The following is a 19,047-nucleotide window of genomic DNA, read 5'->3' on the forward strand; positions in this document are numbered from 1 at the left end:
ATGTAAGGCTGGATTCTGGGTACTTAATCCACATGGCCCGGGGCTGGAGAGTCTGCCTTCTAGGCAAGCATATGTGTGTGAAAGGAAGAGAGATAAAAAGGCTTTCAATGCCAGCAACAGAGAGAGGTCAATAATGGTAAAGTCCCACGAAGAGGCTTTACTTTCACTTCTGAATGGAAGAGTAGTCATCTGGGTTTAGGGTTGATGAAGAGAACACTGGTGTAATATCCTAGTTTGATGGTAGTTGGGGAATGGGAATTAGTGTTCTCAATGTACAGCTTAATTTTGGTAAAGAAAAATATATGAATGTTATAGACTCAGAATATAGGATGTTTTGCTTTCAGTGGAAAGGAAGTTACAGAGAGAACAGGGGAAGAATTTGGAGGTTAAAAGTAACAAAAGAATGATTATTAATTCATTAATTCAAGAAATATGTATTAAGTGGCTTCCATCTGCCAGGCACCATTTTAGAAACCAGTGATATAGCAGTACACAATACATAGAAAGCCTGTTTCATCAAGAAGCTTCAATTCTTACTGACCACTTAATGAAATTTTGGAGGACATGGGCAGTTTATAGATTTCTCCTTTTCATTTGTTCCAGATTGCTATAACTATAGAATTGCTAGATAAATAAATAAATAAAATATAAAGGAATGGAGAAAATTGTCTTAGACAAAAGGCTGTCCAAAATAGCAGAAATATGGAACCTAGATACTTGGAAACATTGAGGAAAACTAGCCACCAAACTAAAATACATAATTTAAAATAGGAGTAAAGTAGATGAAGGGAAATCTTTAAAAGGTTGAGATATTAACTTAATATACATTATGGGATATTCTCAGACTAAATAACTGAGTGATATCTATCATCCATCTACCTACCTACCATTTATCATCTGTCTATCTAATCTATCAACCTACCTACAGCAATCACTGTTACACACACACAAATGCATACACATGTATATGACGTGATATTCTTCCCATTCTTTAGTGGATTTTTCTGCACGATCTAGACACACCTGTATAAACAAATTCTCCACTTCATTTACCTAGACCAGTGGTCGGCAAACTCATTAGTCAACAGAGCCAAATATCAACAGTACAATGATTGAAATTTCTTTTGAGAGCCAAAATTTTTAAACTTAAACTTCTTCTAATGCCACTTCTTCAAAACAGACTCGCCTGGGCCTTGGTATTTTGTGGAAGAGCCACACTCAAGGGGCCAAAGAGCCACATGTGGCTCATGAGCTGCAGTTTGCTGACCACCGGCCTAGACTATCTAAGGAGAGCTTTTATATCTGTGCGCCTATGGAAAGGAACATCACTTCTTCCTGGAGATGCACTTGTTAATACATCTGCAGTAAATTAAGCTTCATGTTGCCATGTAATGTTAAGGAAACATTTGCCAGTTCCACAAACATGATGTTTGCTCCAGTCTCCCTTTGGGAATTATATTAACTCAAATGTTGTGAAATTAATTAGAAATTGCATAATAGCAACAGTTTGTATATTTTAAGAATTGAGTATTATCTTTCTGTTATTCCCTAGAGGCTGGGTCTATGGATGGAATAGATGTTTGTTTCCTAAAGTGGCACAAACAGTACTTCTTTAGGCCTAGTGACCTGCTGTGACCTTGGCCTAAGAATCCCAAAATTCAGATCCTTTCCAAGTGGAGGCAACAAACTCAGCTGAAGCTTAGAAAGGGAGGTGACAGATCCAGAGGCCAATGATAAACACAGATATTCTGGGAAGAAAATAAACTGCTTGTGTTTGGATGTAAAATTGTAAACTTTTAAATTTTAAAATGTGTCTTTTTTTCCCCTTGGGCTCTGCTTCATTTGTTTTCAAATTAGCCACTTGGTAATTGCTTTACCACAGGAGATTAACAACTACCTGAGGCAATGACTCATGCCTATTGTCTGGGTTTGGGCCTAGGAAGGTCCAGGAATTCTATAGGACAAGGCAAGCTGTGGAGGGTGGTTAGGCCATGCTTAGCTTGGGGGTAAAACTAGGGGTAACAACTACAGCTGGAGGGGGAGAAACAGTGCCAAGCAGGGCAAGGCCAGAGAGGTGCTTCAAGAAAGTTTTCTTTGATACCCAGCTTCCCATTCATAGTCACTGTTCTAGTTGCAAGTAAAAATGGCTGTCCCCTCTTCAGGGCTGACTAGAAGGCCTAGAGGCAAATATATAATCTGTGCTAATGGATTCCTCAAATCAAATAATCTCAACCAGATGGTGTTGCTCAATGGTTAAACATGGACCCATGAACCATTCCTGGTCAGGGCACATGACTGGGTTGCCAGTTTGATCCCCACTAGGGGGCGTGCATAAAGCAGCCTACAGATGATGTTTCTCTCTCATAGATGTTTGGATGTTTCTGTCTCTCTATCCCTCTCACTTCCTCTTTTTCTAAAAATCAATAAAAACAGCTGAGACGGTTTGGCTCAATGGATAGAGCATCGGCTTGGGGACTGGGGTGACCCAGGTTCGATTCCGGTCAACAGCATGTACCTTGGTTGCGGGCATATCTCCAGTGGGGGGTGTGCAAGAGGCAGCTGAGCAATGACTCTCTTTCATTGACATTTCTAGCTCTCTGTCTCCCTTCCTCTCTGTACAAAATCAATAAAACATATATTTTTTAAAAATAATAAAAAAAATAAAAAATAAAAATCAATAAAAGCATGTTAAGAAAACAATAACAACATCCTCACCAATGAGATAGTTAGTCCTTCTTAGGAATTTACTTAGAGCTTCAATTAGTCTTTAGAAACCACCCCACTCTCAAATCATATTCTGTATTATAAAAAAGTAACATGCAAATTAACCATCACTCTGCTATGCCCACAAGCCACACCCAATAGCCAATCAGAGCAAGTATGCAAATTAACCCACCCAAGATGGTTGCAGCCACAGAGAAAGCAGGAGGGAGACTTGAGTTTCCCAGGTGATAGAGGAAGCCAAGCTTTCCACATACCCTGGCTGGCCCAGGCCTCCCCTTAAGACTACAAAGTTTCAATTATAGAAGGTAAATAAATCCCCAGCCACCAGGGAGACAGCAGAAGGGTTGGCTCTGCTCCAGGCTACAAAGTTTCAATTGCAGAAGGTAAATAAATTCCAGATACCAAGGCCTCTACTTGGGTCACTGGGGAGCTTGGCCAGCCTGCAAACAACCATAGGCCCCTCACCCAGGCCGCCCATGCCCCAAGGGTACCCCCACCCTGATCTGGGACACCCTTCAGGACAAACCAGCTGGCCCCCACCCATGCACCAGGCCTCTTTTCTATCTAATAAAAAAGTAATATGCAGATTGACCATCACTCCAACACATAAGATGGCCACCGCAAGATGGCCAGTAGGGGAGGGCAGTTGGGTGGCACAAGGCCTGTAGGGGAGGGCAGTTAGGGGTGACCAGGCCAGCAAAGGAGGGAAGTTGGGGGCAAACAGGCTGGCAGGGTAGTAGTTAGACATCAATCAGGCTGGCATGGGAGTGGTTAAGGGGTGATCAGGCTGGCAGGCAGAAGCTGTTAAGGGCAATCAGGAAGACAGGCAAGGTGAGCAGTTGGGAGCCAGCAGTCCTGGATTGTGAGAGGGATGTCAGACTGCCCATTTAGACCCGATCCCTAAATGGGCAGTCTGACATCCCTCACAGGGTTCCAGATTGGAAAGGGTGCAGGCTGGGCTGAGGGAGACCCCTGCCCCACTCCCGTGCACGAATTTTGTGCACAGAGCCTCTAGTTCTGTATAAGGAGCAAATGTTTACCTTGCCCAGTTATTTTAGTTCCATTTTTGATACCAGTTAAAATAAACATTGTGGAATAAAACTGAATTTAAATCGAATTCCTTGGTAGTTGATTCTGTCATGTCTCAGAAGCATTTAGGTAAATGAAAAGAAGAAAATATACATGTTTAAACTTTATCATTAAAATTAAAATAATGCTAAGTTTTTCATATAATGACCAAGAAAAATGAATTGCTTACTTATGTAAACATTATACTATCTATTCTAATAATTAATTTAAAATCACAAAGTTATCGTTTTCTCTAAGTCTCTTCACTCAGATAAAAGGTCCAAAAGTTAATGTTCTACATACATATGTGGTTTTACAAAATTTTTGAAGTATTTCTATATTAATCTTAACCATCTTTATTACAGTTCCTGCTCTTAAAATAACATTAAAAACCTTTTATATCATGATTATCCCTGGTTATATAACCTTATTGAGAAAAATATTTGGTTATTAAGTACTGTACCAGAAGGCTTAATTTAATCCTTAACTGCAAAGATTTGACACTAGTTATGACTGAATATCCAATTTATCAAATCAACAAGATTTTTCATACAATACAGAGGACAGTGTGAATGTGATTATTGAATTCTCAATATGGTTTTTACTTAAAAATTACATAACGAGCATCCTTCACAGTAGTTGGTGTGCTATCACATTGGATTTGATACAAAATTCTTCATGAAGACACAGTAAATCAGGCATAAGGAACTTTAAGTGTGTAAGATAATTATTAAACAAGTGATGTTACACACATGGGATACAACAATTAGAGAAATACATTTCATGAAAAACTTAAAGACACGCTAGCTCCAAAGCTTATAAAGAAAATGTAAGATAATAGAAATACGTGGCTTTTTGCCCCCTTTGATTGCAATAGTCTCTAGAAAATAATCCCCTTTGGATTTTGGGAGATGACAGTGTTATTCATGCCATGGCAGTTCATTTTCTGTAGTATATAAGGTAATAGAAGAGACTTACTAGTATATTACTAGTTTTTCCTTTGTTTACTGTCTTTTTAAAAAATCTATTATTTAGCTTCATGCCATTTGAAAACTAATTTTGTGCATGACCTAATTGAATGTACTCTTTTTTTGACTTGTAACTTAGAGGAAGTAGAAAAGTCATCTGTTATAAAATTAACTAGAGTTGAAAAGCTTTCTAAATTGTAATGACTATTCAGATTGTTTTCAAATGCAAGTGATTACTATTATGATTTATGTCAAATGAAACATTCTATTATTACACTAGTATGAAAATAATAATAGCCCTCCTCATGATTTGTGACCAGTAAGTGTCTTCAGATTTTGTCATTCTGATATTTCAGGTTTATGCATATCCAAATTATGTTTATAGGCATATTTACCTGTATCTTTATTAAAACAATGTGCACTGGGAATGAAATTCAATATCATTGTGTGTAACACGTTTACAATTAACCCATCAATGGTTTCTAACATTTAATATCCAAGAAATGCCTCAAGTCCTATTTTGCTAAGAATAAATTCACATGTTAAATTTTTCATGGGTTTGCAGAAATTCAGAAACAATAAAAATCAAATGAATTCATATTAGATAAAATTATTGATAATAAATTTCAGTAACATTAATGACATTTTACATTACGTCTTTTAAATATAAAAAAGATACTTATTTTATTTATACCATAAAACAGTCACAACACATTCTTTTTATAAGACATCTTCTCATTTGTGTTATTAGCACATAATGAGGTAAGGAGTTGACCCTTTGTTCCATAGATTGGCAGGTTTGGGGAATACCTATTTCTTTACTTTGTTCCATTAAGATAAGAGGATTTAGATCTAGACCTCTTAGAAGGATTCCTATATGAATGTATTGAGCACAACATGCACAGGCTATTATTCTACTTCCTCAGTTTCTCATAAAAGTTGGTGTTTGCTCACTTTTCTCTCAGGTAATATTTATTCTTAGAAACTACTTCCACAAAAGTAGCCTTAATAACTTAGTGGGGAAAAAGTTGGAAATTGGACTTTTTTTTTTTAATTAGAAACTGGCCATCCAAGTATGGGCTATAAAATCAGTCTTCTTTCACACTGCACTTGTAGCTCAGGGACGATTATTCCATAAACCGTAATCTCTTGAACTGAGATGACATTGGGTGACATTCAACACTGATGCTCAGCCTCTTTTTTCAGACCTCCAAGCAGGCTGACAGTGGGGATGACAGTGGTCCCTATTGTAAATAGCTGTGCAGTAAACACTTTTTATCACATGGATGATAAATAGGTACCAAGTAGTAATATTTGGAGCAGTGATTTGGTTCTCAATTTTAGGATGCTTCAGAATTACCTGCGGGGCTTGTTAACACACAGATTTCTGATACCACCCTCAAAAGTTTCTGATTTAGCAGATCTAGGATAGGGTGGAAATTTGCATGTCTAATAAAATCTCAGGCCATGCTGATGCTGACGGAACAGGAACCACACAGGGAGAATCACCAATTTAGAACAAAGGAATTCTGACTTCTGAGAATGTCCTTGGCACACAACCACAGAACTGTGAACTAGCGCACTCGCTCGCTCTCTCTCGCTTTCTCTCTCTCTCCTCTCATTCTTAAATTAAAAAAAATAAATAATAAATAAATAAATAAAAAACTTGATATATATTAGGGTCTAAAGATTTAGCTCTTACTCTGCGATTTTATTCAGCTATTAAGGCATGTTATCAATAGTATCTGAAGTTATCTTCAAACTATTTAAAGTGCTAGCTTCTTTCACAATCTGAACATTACAACTCCCCTTTCATGAGGCATAAATAAGAAAAAAAGATCTCAGATGTACAAAGGGAAGAAGAGTTATATTACTTTTGATTTTATTGATATCGTTTTGCTAACTAGTAATATCATTTCAATAATCCTCACGTGAGAGTAGTTTTGCTTTAAATAGTAAAAAAAACAACAACAAAGTAGTCCCCAATTCTAAAATTTGAAAATGACTCGTGTATAATTTGGTTGTATTACTTCTTTCAAAAAGTGATGAGTTGGGTAAAATCAAGAAAAGAAGAGGATAATTTTTATCATCTATGGAAATCTTTCTTAAATATTATTGTTCATTTTTTTTTGTTTCAATCAATAAGAACACCTGCTCTTACAGAGAAGGGCAAGTCTTTAGAAAAAGGTTTTTTACTTTCAACTTAATTTTGAAGTGAACATTTGAATCAGAAAAATTGTGCAGAAAAACAAATTTGAACTATCCAGCGCTTTGAACCCCAGAGCATATATTTGTACAAAACATACTGCTCCTGTTCATTTGTGCGTAGGTTGAGAGCAAGTCCCTCCATTAGTCTAATCACCTGGCTCTCAGCCACATGCCTAGAGGCATTCACTGGCATCAACAATGTCGCTGTAATTAAGTAGAAACAAACAAACAAAAAACAGTGCCAACCTTGGTAGGAACAGCATCCTAGCTGTCGCTGCTCTGTGGGTGTGGGAACCTGCCCCTCAGAATGCTTTGCCGCCCCGCGGCCTGGATCAGCCTGCTCTCTCAGTAGACCTGAGCTCTTTGAAAGGCACGTTTATATCGACCCCCACCTCATCTCCTAGCACACAGCGCAGCTGGTGCCTTCTGGTAGGTGCTTGAGCAATGTTTACGGGATTTAAAAAAAGGCAAATGTTTACCATCATAGTATGAACCTGTGCGATAGGGAAGCCAGCTGGGATTTAGTGGGTCCACTACTTTTCTTTGTAAATTGCATTCTTCATGGAATCCACCAAGGCTGACTACATCATTTTCACTGGTTAGAAGAGTACAATCATGTGATTTTACCTTATTCTTAAGTGTTGAAGTCTTAGAGATGGAAATTATTATGTATTCATAGTTACTCCAAAATCTTTATGCCAACACTGCGTCTTACTGGCCATATGTTGAGATGAGAAATGTTAGCCATGGTAAAGTCACAAACCTGAGAAAATTGTGTTACTGAGTGATAGAATTCATGAAAAATAAAGTTTAATAGTTTATTTTTATGTGGTTTTGGAAAGTAGCTTTTGAGTTATCTAATATAATATGCTATTCTATAAATAAATATTCTCTCCGATGTCACATCAGAATGACAGTCCCTTGTGATCTTTTTTTTTTAAACAATGAAATCAACTAACATGTCTTTAATTCAGTTAGTACTTGCTACTTCTCTTAGTTGCCAAAAAAAAAAAAAAAAAAAAAAACTACAGGAGAACTTTGGGTAATTTTTAGCAACCAGTTTGAATGTGAAATGGAAATAATTTGAATTGGAAATACATAAGCATTTGATGCACACAAAGCATAAAACAGGAAACTGAAATGAAATAGCCTGAAATCAATGCAGTTGAAAGTGAAACGTCTAACATATTTAAATCAATAGTTGAGAAATTAGTTTAAACTGACTTTTATTTCCAAAGAGCAATAGGTTTTTTCTTTTGCAAATAAATAAATAAATAAATAAATAAATAAATAGGTCCACAAGTAATTTTAGCTTCAGATGGGTCAAATCCTAAGATTTCCGTGAACTAAAAAGACAAAAAAGAATCATTTTACTCAGGTATCCTTGTAATGTAAATCAATATTCTACCAGTTTTGAAGCAGCCCCGCCCCGTTGGCTACTGGGAGTGTGCTTATACTGGTGAGCACGACTTGCTCTGAGAGTTTTGATATGTTATCAAAGTTGCTGATCTGGGTGGTCAGGGACTTTCTGCTCTCTGTGCTGGTCCGCCCTCTGGCAAGCCGATCCTCCTGGCGATGGTGAGGGCCCAGGCAACAGCATGAAAAAGCAGCTTTAAATTCCTCTCGAAATTTTCCTGGCAGGCGGGGGAGAAGGAAAGGAAAAAGAATTGTGCGTAAATATGTCTTAACAAATCACGAGTAAGGGTACAGCTGAGTGGCTCCCTTGAGCCAAGCTAACAATGAAGTGCCACATTTTGCAAAGATGGGGAAAATAGGAAAAGGAAATTGCGTTATGGGGAAGCTTGGTAGACTCTTGAAACAATGAGGTATTTTCATAAAATAATGAGACTGTTTTTCGCCCTTGTATTTGGAGTCTGTCTCATTCCTTTTGAGTCAAACCTTATATATTTTTGAGTGCGGATTACTTTTAAGTAGTTAACTGTTATAAAAGTGATCAGTAGAAGAATGTCCAGAAATATTTAATAATTTCAAAAATGATAAAAACTTACATTGAACAAACCCAAACTATACAGACTTACCCCTTTTTACTCAGAAGAAACTTTTCTACTGAAACAATCAATTGAACAAAATATCTAGAAAAATATCTTAAAAGATCTACAGAGCCTGAAGTTTTATAATCTGCCTAGACTGAACAATACTTAAAACACACACACACCGATTTTAGAAGTTATTCCTTGTCTTTAAAATTACTGACACGGAATTGGAGAGGTAAGAAAATAAAACAATAACCTTTTTAAGGGTAAATGGCAGTGTTGGGAATTATAATTTATTTTTTTTCTGAGCTTCAATAACCAAATTGGGTTATTGAGTGATTACAGGTGAAGATGAAGGTTAAGGGATAAATGATACAAGAGCAGGAACCTAAGTCCCCAGTGATTTTTAGCTCACTCTTTACCACATAATTGCATTTTGACTTGTTCTGTGGCTTCTGTTTCAAACATTTCCCCCTACAACCTCCTAATAGGTTTTACCTGCTTAGTACAAGGCTCAGCGAGTTAGTCATCCCTAATCCCTTGCCAACTGCTTCCTCACTGCTTTCTAAGTCACAGCTCCACATGCCCCTCTCCCTTCAAACAGCACTGAGCAGTCTTTTTTTTTTTTTTTTTTTAATATATTTTATTGATTTTGTACAGAGAGGAACGGAGAGAGATAGAGAGTTAGAAACATCGATGAGAGAGAGTCATCGATCAGCTGTCCCTTGCACACCACCTACTGGGGATATGCCCGCAACCAAGGTACATGCCCTTGTCCGAAATCGAACCCAGGACCTTTCAGTCCCCAAGCCGATGCTCTATCCATTGAGCCAAACCGGTTTCAGCTGAGCAGTCTTATCTGGTTATCTCCAGGGGCATGGGGTCTTTGTTTTGGAAACTGGAATTGGGTGTGGCAAGGAAGGCAATGAAAAGGGGCACCTGGACACAAAACGAGCCTCACACACATACCACCTGCTTTTCTGAAAGCTGAACTAAAGCAGATAATACATATAGGGTATGTGCAATGTTTGGATAAAAAATTATTTAAAAAAAATCAATTATTGACTAATTTTTATTTTTATAACCCAGAAGGCCAAATATGAAGTTACAAAATGCACATACTTTATTAGGTGCTCAATAAAGTAAATTGCTTATGGCTCCATATATAATTACCAGATATTTGGAAGTAGAAATGAAAAAGAAATAACCAACCAGTTAAAGAATAAGACAATGTAAAGACATGGCTAATTAAAACACAGTTGTAAAAGTCAGACGAAAATGTTTGTAAATAAAACAATAATTAGCTAAATAATTTTAATCATTGTATAGATTCATAAACAGGTTAAATAATTTACAAATGCGTGTGGTGTGCCACTTAGCTTAGGTGTTATTTAGGAGGAATATCATTTTTTTGTGGTCAGTGAGGAATCTTGAGAAAAACCCAAGAGATGTTACATACAAGATTAATGTGAATGGAAAAGTTCCTAAAAGTGGAAGGGTTCCAATTCAATCTCAATTAGGCTACAAATGTTGGCCAGGAAAATAATGTAGCATGGCTGTTTTATTTCAGACAAACTTATTTTACATTTTCAGAAATTAACCTTTAACGTAGGATAGTGGTTCTTGACTTTTCTAATACTGTGACCCTTTAATACAGTTCCTCATGTTGTGGTGACCCCCAACCATAAAATTATTTTTGTTGCTACTTCATAACTGTAATTTTGCTACTGTTTTGAATTATAATGTAAAGATCTGTGTTTTCCGATGGTCTTAGGAGACACTGCTAGTGGTTCTCAACCTGTGGGTCTCGACAAGCAAGCTTCTGTGGTCTCACAATTTTCACTTTCTTCCTATTACAAAATTTCTTCTAAGTTTTATGAGTTCAGGGAAGGGAGAGGAATCCTTAGATAATTCTCTCTATTACTCTAGGTAGTGTGTTTCTGCTCATAAGGGGAAAACCTCAAGATAAATTACATCAGAAAAAAAAATTAAAAAAATTATCACTGTACAGCACCTAAGATCTTCATCTAGTTCAAGAGTGTTCAAAACCTCTGGTCATTGATCCCTCACCCTTGGTTAGAGCTATGGCTTATACAGAAGAAACAGTTGCAAACTTACCACTGAGAAAATTATAAATAATTGGGTTCGCAGCACTATTGGCATATACAAGCCAGTGTGAAAATGTAAACCAGGCATATACAGTCTCTCTGTCTTCTGTGTGGGTAAACATCCCAAATACTCTGTAAGCAAAGAAAGGACAACAGGAAATCCAGTGTGATTCTGGCAAACGAATATCTTTTCAATAATTATATTATGCAAGAGCAAAGAGATACACATTTAAAGAAAATGTTTTGTGTGGTAAAGAGAAAATGATTTTTGAGGTTATTATTTATTTTGTGGAAAAGAGCAGAATGCTCAAAAAATCGAAAATATTCTAAATTAAACATGGACCTTCTCCTTAGAAAGCAATTTCCTTTCCTTGAAAAGGAAGGTATTTAAGTTGGAAGAATAATAGAAATATTGTGGACGTGTAGGTATTTGGAAGTAGCTTAAGGAAAGTACAAGCGCCGAGATGCAGGAAATCCAAATGAGCATTCCAGAGAGCAGTAAATCTAATTTTCATTGAATTTAGACTGGCTAAAATAAAAGTACAAAAAGAAAGAAAAAAGTGAGGAGAAAACCCATCCATTTTCACAGCATATTTACAAAGTTCTTAGGGGCAGAAAACGTCATTTGGCAAAAGATCACAATAAATGTGTATAGGATTGCTATGGGCAAGAAAAAAATAAGGAAATTATGGAAAGATATGGAGAATCAAGTCGCTCATTTATTTGTGAGCCAAGGACACAGGCGGCTGAAATCTTTTACATTTAAAACTGAGCCTGCAGTAAATAATGTTACTAAACAAAAGTGCATTTTCCACTTTTTTCGCCGTTGGAAAAGCCACTAAGCACTCAGTAAAAGGGCCAAAGAGAATGAGAAATCTTTGCAGCTGATTCTACCACCTTTTGTCTGCACAACTCCAGCCAAAGCTCTCTCCAGAGTCCCCAGCTGCGAGGAACATGATATTGACCCTGAATCAGGGAAAAGTGAGAGCAGCAAACCTAGTTGTAGTTCTAAGTCTATTATAAACAGAATTAGGATTACTTTGGGACCAGTGGACGTGCAACAGTTCTGATGAGTTCCGATAAAGTTGGCTGGCCATAAAGTTCAAGTGTGCCCTTCATTGCTCCTGCATTGGCTGTGTATGTGTTGATCAATTGTGTTAACAGTGTGTCTGCAGTGAAATACATGACAGGCTTTCTCTGGCTGAAAAATTTTGAACTGATTACAAAAAATAATAATAAAATTCACCCTGAGTTTGATTCAATAACTTTAGGAAACGGATTATCTTTCTCTCTGTTTAAACATTCAAACACAGTGTCATGAGTTCATTTTTGTGTTCATGTGCTCACAAATGTACGTTTAAGCATAATTAGAATGCTAACAAAATATTCTTATCTCTTTTTTAGCCTTTAGATGGAATTCTGTCACAGTCCCCCATGTCAGTTGAAAACTTTGGAAAACCCATTCGTTCTGATCAAAAGAGAATTCCAAGCTGTAAATGAGTTTTTTTGCATTAGAACTTTTTTTTTTCTTTCTGCAATTAGATCGAAGAGATCAGGGAATGTCTGCTTTGTGTCTGCCATTCAACAGGGAATTTGCATGGACAAGAGCATTTATAGTCTGAGCGCTCCAAAAGGATGTTTGCCCTTTACCTGCTGGTAACAACACCGTTATCAAGCCTGACAAGCTATCTAGACAGAGGGCTTCAGTTTTTCTCTGGCTTAAAAAAAAGAAGTTCTTCGGAAGCAAGAAATGTCAGGCCACTTTATTTTCAAATAATAGGTAAACCGTACCTCTTTAGCACGTTGAGGATGCTAATTGGTAGATAGCAAATTGCAAACACCAAAAGCACCACCATCAGCATGCGGGCTGTTTTTCGTCTGGCTCGGATCTGCTTTATTTCAGCAGCCACGGCGCTAATCCTGGACTTAGTCTGCTGTCCTGACCCTCGAGGCTGCGAAACGGGCTGCAGGGGCTTCCATTTCCTCTGAACCACAGACGATGTCCCAGGGATCTGAAAGAAGCGGAGACCCTCCATTGCTATCTGACTTCGGAAAGTTCCACTTCGGAAAAGTGATTATATGACACAGTCAGGAGCGTGTCCCAGACACCCACGGTCTGAGAGGTTCAAGAGCCCGTTTCCCTAGAATGTTTGAATGGAGCATGTTCGTGAATGATGCATCCGAGTGCCAAATAGCAGTTTGAATGGGAAAAAAAAATGTGGAAACTCTACACAAGGTCTAAGAGAGCTACAAGATATCTCTTTATTTAAAGAAAAGTCATATGTCCAGACAATGGAATATTATTCAATGCTATAAAGAAGTCAGCTATCAATCATCCTAGCTGGTTTGGCTCAGTGGATAGAGTGTCCGCCTGTAGACTGAAGGATCCCAGGTTCAGTTCAGTCCAGGGGCACATGTTCACGTTGCAGGCTTGATCCGTCCGCCCCCTACCGCCCCCCTAACCCCCGCAACCCACCCCCACCCCAAGTAGGGGGCATGCAGGAGGCAGATGAGTGGATTAGTGATTCTCTCTCATCATTGATGTTTCTATCTCTCCCTCTCCCTTCCACTCTGAAACCAATAAAAATATATTTTTTAAAAAAGAAAACCAGCTACCAAGCTATAAAAAAATAGAAATTTTAGCCGGGACCAGTTTGGCTCAATGGATAGAGCGTCGGCTTGGGGACTGAAGGGTCCCGGGTTCGATTCCGGTCAGGGGCATGTACCTTGCTTGCAGGCATATCCCCGGGGGGGGGGGGGGGGTGCAGGAGGCAGCTGATCGATGACTCTCTCTCATCGATGTTTCTAGCTCTCTATCTCTCTCCCTTCCTCTCTGTATAAAAATCAATAAAATATATTTTTTAAAAAATAGAAATTTTAAATGCATATTACTATAAAAGGATCTAATCTAAAAATGCTACATATTACATAATTCACTTATGATACACCTTGGAAAAGATAAAACTATGAATACACTAGAATGGTCAGTGATTGGCTAAAGGGAGGAGGGATGAATAGGCAAGTATAGAGGGTTTTTAAGAAAATATTCTGTATGATGCCATCATAATGGATACATGCCATTATATAGTATACAATGTATTTGGATATAGTGTCCAAACCCATAGAATGTACAGCATCAAGAGAGAATCTTGAGGTAAACTATAGACTTTGAGTGGTTATGATGGGCCAGTGCAGGTTCATCAATTGTAACCACTCCTCTGGGGGATTTTGATAATGGGGAAGCTGTGCCTAAGTGGAACTGGGACAAGTAGGAATTCCCAATATCTTCTAGACAACTTTGCTGTGAGCCAAAATTGCTCTAAACAAAATTAAAACAAACACTTAATTTTTCAAAAAGAGGGAAATGAAAACTGTGTTAAACAGTAAAGGAATGACAACCCCATTATCTTCTTAGGAATCCTGGTTCAGCGCAGATACCTAAGTTTAAAGAGAAGGAAAAACGCAGGTAACTGCATTCAAGCCACCTGAATGGATTTTCTATGTATCACTACTGCCATCTGCTGCCAGCTGGAGAGAGAGGACTTAACTACCTTTTGCTTTTTATTGGGGTTTTCAGCTTCTCAAGTTTGGCCAATGCAAACCTTTGAATGAAGGAAATTAAAAAAAAAAAAAAAATCTTTGTTGCTTACTATGTATTATGAAATTACTTGAAGCCAGTTTTATGGTCTGGCACTTTACCATGCACACAAAAACACTGAGAATCCCTTGTGGTCTTACATTAACATTTCAAATACCTGGAATTTGTAAAGACAGTTATACAACTTGTACTTTTCCATTTCTTTTCAAAGTTACTTGATAAAAGCAGGGAGTCCCTCCAAGTATAATATTTTCTTAATTATAAGCTCATGGAGATTGATAGGGTTTAGTGAGCAAAACAATAAAATTCAGCATGTGTAATTTTTAAAAAAAAGAAAATGTGTCAGCAAGCACACCATAAGGCCATCTTAGTTCTATTAAGATCATTCAGCTGTTGCTTTTATGTCTCCGCTGCAAACCCTGACAGATCAATGTGTCCCTGTGGCCTCTGCGAATGGATGTTGGATGGGTCTTGTTGCTTTATACATCACAAGATCCAACTGTGTTAGATAATTTCTAATTTGAGAAGAAACTTTTACTTTGAGGCTCACAGAGATGAATGAATATGATGCTCCTTTTGGCCATAACTATTCTCTCTCAAAAGGAAGCAACAGTGGTTAATAGAAACCTGCCTTCAATTAGAAGAAAAAAAATGATTTATCTTCTGATTCTACCTATCTTGTCATGAAGACTGAGCTTTTCATATAGGTCCCCTCAAAATTCTTACCTTTGGCTGGCAGGAGGCAGGAGCTGAGAATCTTTCCTATTCTGTGAGTCTCTTTTTAAATAGACATTATAATTGAGGAGAAGCTGCAATGGAAAGTTCCAGAAGACCTTTAGTATGAATAACTCCATAAATGTCTGCTAAATGGCCTTGAACTGTTTTCTAAATGATCTCTGAGAGATCTGTTGAACCTTAGCAGTTGTATTGAATGCTCCCCTGAAGGAGAGATTCAGCAGTCTGCATCAGATGAGTTCTGCAATCATCAGAAAGTGTCCTCATAAAGGGGATCTGTCCCAGCGAACATGGCTCTGGTCCCTGTCACCAGGAAAAACTACAAAAAGATGTGGTAACATCTCCTCTTGTTTCTTGGTGAATTTAGCTAATGGTTTGTCATTATCTCTGATCTTTAAAAAAAAAAAAACTTCCAGTTTTATTAACTTTTTTTTGCTTTTATTTTTAATAAAGTATGCTTATTTATTTACATGCAGTTGTTATACAATATTGTATCAGTTTCAGGTGCACAGCATGGTGATTCAACATTTATAGACCTTACCATGTGATCACCACAATAAGTCTAGTAACCGGCTATTACCATGTTACCACAGCATTGCTGGCTATACTCCCCTCCACCTTTTTTCACCCATCCTCCGCCCCACTCTCCTCTGGCAGCCATCAGTTTTATTTTATTTTGTTTTTTAATGTTCATTTCCTTTCTGTTGACTTTATTGCAGTGACATTAGTTAGTAAAATTATGTAGGTCTGAGATGTACAATTGTATAATACATCATCTGTATATTGTATGCTCATTACCCCAAGTCAAGTCTCCTTCCATCACAATTTATCCCTATTCCCTCCACCACCTCCCACCCCCTCCACAATCACCACTCATCTTCTGACTAGTGTTTCTACCTACTGCTGAAAAGGGGGAATTAAATGTTTAACTATTACTGTTGTCTGTGCCACTTTGAATGTTTTATTGTTTTTATTATACTTTATTTGCACTCTAATCTTTATCATTTACTCCCTACTATTGGCTTTCATTTTTAATATTTTTTCTATTTATAATTTCTGAAGTAAGAATGTTATGTTCCTGATTTGAGATTTTTTTTTTTTTAATACAGCAAATTACAGTTGTAAATTTCCTTCCAAACACTTCTTTGGCTGCATTTCAAAGTTCTTTCTTTCTTTTTTTTTTTTTTTAATATGTTTTATTGAGTTTTTACAGAGAGGAAGAGAGAGGTATAGAGACTTAGAAACATCGATGAGAGAGACATGATCGATCAGCTGCCTCTTGCACACCCCCTACTAGGGATGTGCCCGCAACCAAGGTACATGCCCTTGACCAGAATCAAACCTGGGACCTTTCAGTCTGCAGGCCGACGCCCTATCCACTGAGCCAAACTGGTCCCGGCTTTGGCTGCATTTCATAAATTTTGGTGTATCATGCTTTCTTTTTCGTTCATTTCAAAGTATTTTCTAATTTCTCTTGTGATTTCTTCTTTTACTGATCAGTTATTTAAAAGTGTAATGTTTAATTTCCATATATTTGTGAACTCATTTTATTCCTATGGTTTATTTTTTGTATAAGTCCATGTACTTTTTATTACTTTGATCATTTCATTAATGTACACTTTTATTATTTCAATCACTTTAAGTGACTTTAGGCTTCCTATGGCCTATCATATGGTCTGACCTGGAGAGGATTCTATATGCTCTTGCGATTCCATGCACTACTGGGAAGAACATGTATTCTGATTTTTGAACAATTTGTTGCAGATATTTCTGTGTCCATCAGGTTGGTAGTTCTAAGTCGTCTGTGTCCTTATGGATCTTCTGACTAGTGTTTGTACCTACTGCTGAAAAGGGGGGATTAACATTGTTAACTATCATTGTTGAGTTGTCGGTTTCTCCCTCCAGTTCTGCAGTGCTTACTTCATGTGCTGTGGGTTCAGTTGTTATATGTGCAGAGAAGTTTAAAATTTTTATATTTTCCTGATGGACTGACTTGTCATTATGAAATGTCCCTGTTTATTACAATAATTTTTGTTAAAGTCTCTTTTGTCTCATTAATATTATGGCTACTCTGGCTTTCTTTTGGTTACAATATTTTACATATGACCTATTTGTCTTTGAACATGAGCTGTGTCTCTTATAGATGGCATAGATTTGGATCATGGTTTTTTTTGTTTGTTTGTTTATTTGTTTGGTTGGTTTTTTTTGTTTTGTTTTGTTTTGTTTTTGCTTGTTTCACATATCCTGCCAATTCTGGAGTGTTTGATTCATTTATATTTAATGTAATTATTAAGAAGATATACTTTACATCTGCCATTTTGCTATTTGTTCTCTCTGTATAGTAAGTCTATTTTGGTCCTCTATTCTCCAATTGCTGCTTTATTTGTGTTAAGTAGACATTTTATAGTATAGCAATTTAATTATCTTATTGATTCTTTCTGTTTAGATTAATGCCAACATTTTTTCATCCACTTTTTTATAAAACTACATAAAAAAAACTTAAAATTTTACCATTTTGTAAATAAGACTTAAAATATTATTCTTCAACTACAGTTGAAATACAACATTATTTTATTTTTAGATGTATGAAATTTTATTTTCAGTGATTGATGTTTATATACCTTTACCAAATGATCATTGCAATAAATAGTTATTATAAGATTACTGACTATATTTCCTGTGCTGTATATCTTCATTTACATTTTTATAACTTGATGTCTGTACTTCCTAATCTCTTTCACCATTTTCACTCATCCCCAAAATCATCCTCCATCTGGAGACCATCAATTTGTTCTCTGTGTCTATGAGTTTGCTTTTGTTTTATTTATTGTTTTTTAGATTCTAGTTAACATTGGTCTTAGTAATATTTTGTTGGATATATCTCCTAGGGCAAACTCAACAGTAGCAAAAATAAACAAGTGGAACTACATCAAACTAAAAAGCTTTTGCATCAAAAAAGAAACTAACAACAATATACAAAAGCAACCCACTAAATGGGAAAATATATTTGTAAATGATATATTGGATAAGGGATTAATATAAAAAATATATAAATAACTCAGTTCAACATCAACAAACAAGTGATTTAAAAATGGTTAGAGGACATGGATCGACATATCTCCAGACAGCCAACAGACATGTGAAAAGATGCTCAACATCACTAATCATCAGGAAAATGCAAATAAAACCTACAGTGATATATCACCTCACATCTGTCTGAATGACTATCACTAATAAATCAATGAACAAGTGTTAGGGAAGATGTGGTAGAATAAGAACCCTACTACATTGTTTGTGAGATGGTAACTTGGTGCAACCACTATGGAAAACAGTACGGAGGTTTCTCAAAAATTAAAAATGAAACTATCTTATGACCCAGAAATTCCACTTTAGTTATTTACCTGAAGAAATCCAAAACACTAATTCAAAAAGAATCATTCACCCCTATGTTCATTGAAACATTATTTACAATAGCTAAGATATGGAAGCAATCTAGGTGTTCATCTATAGACAAATGGATAAAGAAGATTGGGTACATATGGACAATAGATAGTATTCAGTCATAAAAAAGAATGAAATCTTGCCATTTGCAGCAACACAGATGGACGTAGAGCATATAATGCTAAGTGAAATAAGGCAAAGAC

At 36.8% G+C, this 19,047-nt stretch overlaps 1 protein-coding gene across 1 annotated transcript in view; it reads right to left on the minus strand.

The window, feature by feature from the left end:
• Window positions 1-4,373: 4,373 nt before the first annotated feature.
• Window positions 4,374-19,047, minus strand: part of HCRTR2 (hypocretin receptor 2) — a 98,366-nt gene continuing 83,692 nt past the window's right edge. The window contains exons 5-7 of the mRNA XM_036415097.2: window positions 12,862-13,082; window positions 11,081-11,202; window positions 4,374-8,602 (exon numbers count right to left, since the gene is read on the minus strand). Of these exons, the coding sequence (XP_036270990.1) occupies window positions 8,373-8,602; window positions 11,081-11,202; window positions 12,862-13,082 (573 nt within the window). The 3' untranslated portion in view covers window positions 4,374-8,372. The remainder of the gene's footprint in view (window positions 8,603-11,080; window positions 11,203-12,861; window positions 13,083-19,047) is intronic.

The sequence above is a fragment of the Pipistrellus kuhlii genome, unplaced genomic scaffold (assembly GCF_014108245.1).
Source record: "Pipistrellus kuhlii isolate mPipKuh1 unplaced genomic scaffold, mPipKuh1.p scaffold_m20_p_5, whole genome shotgun sequence".
NCBI classification, from domain to species: domain Eukaryota; kingdom Metazoa; phylum Chordata; class Mammalia; order Chiroptera; family Vespertilionidae; genus Pipistrellus; species Pipistrellus kuhlii.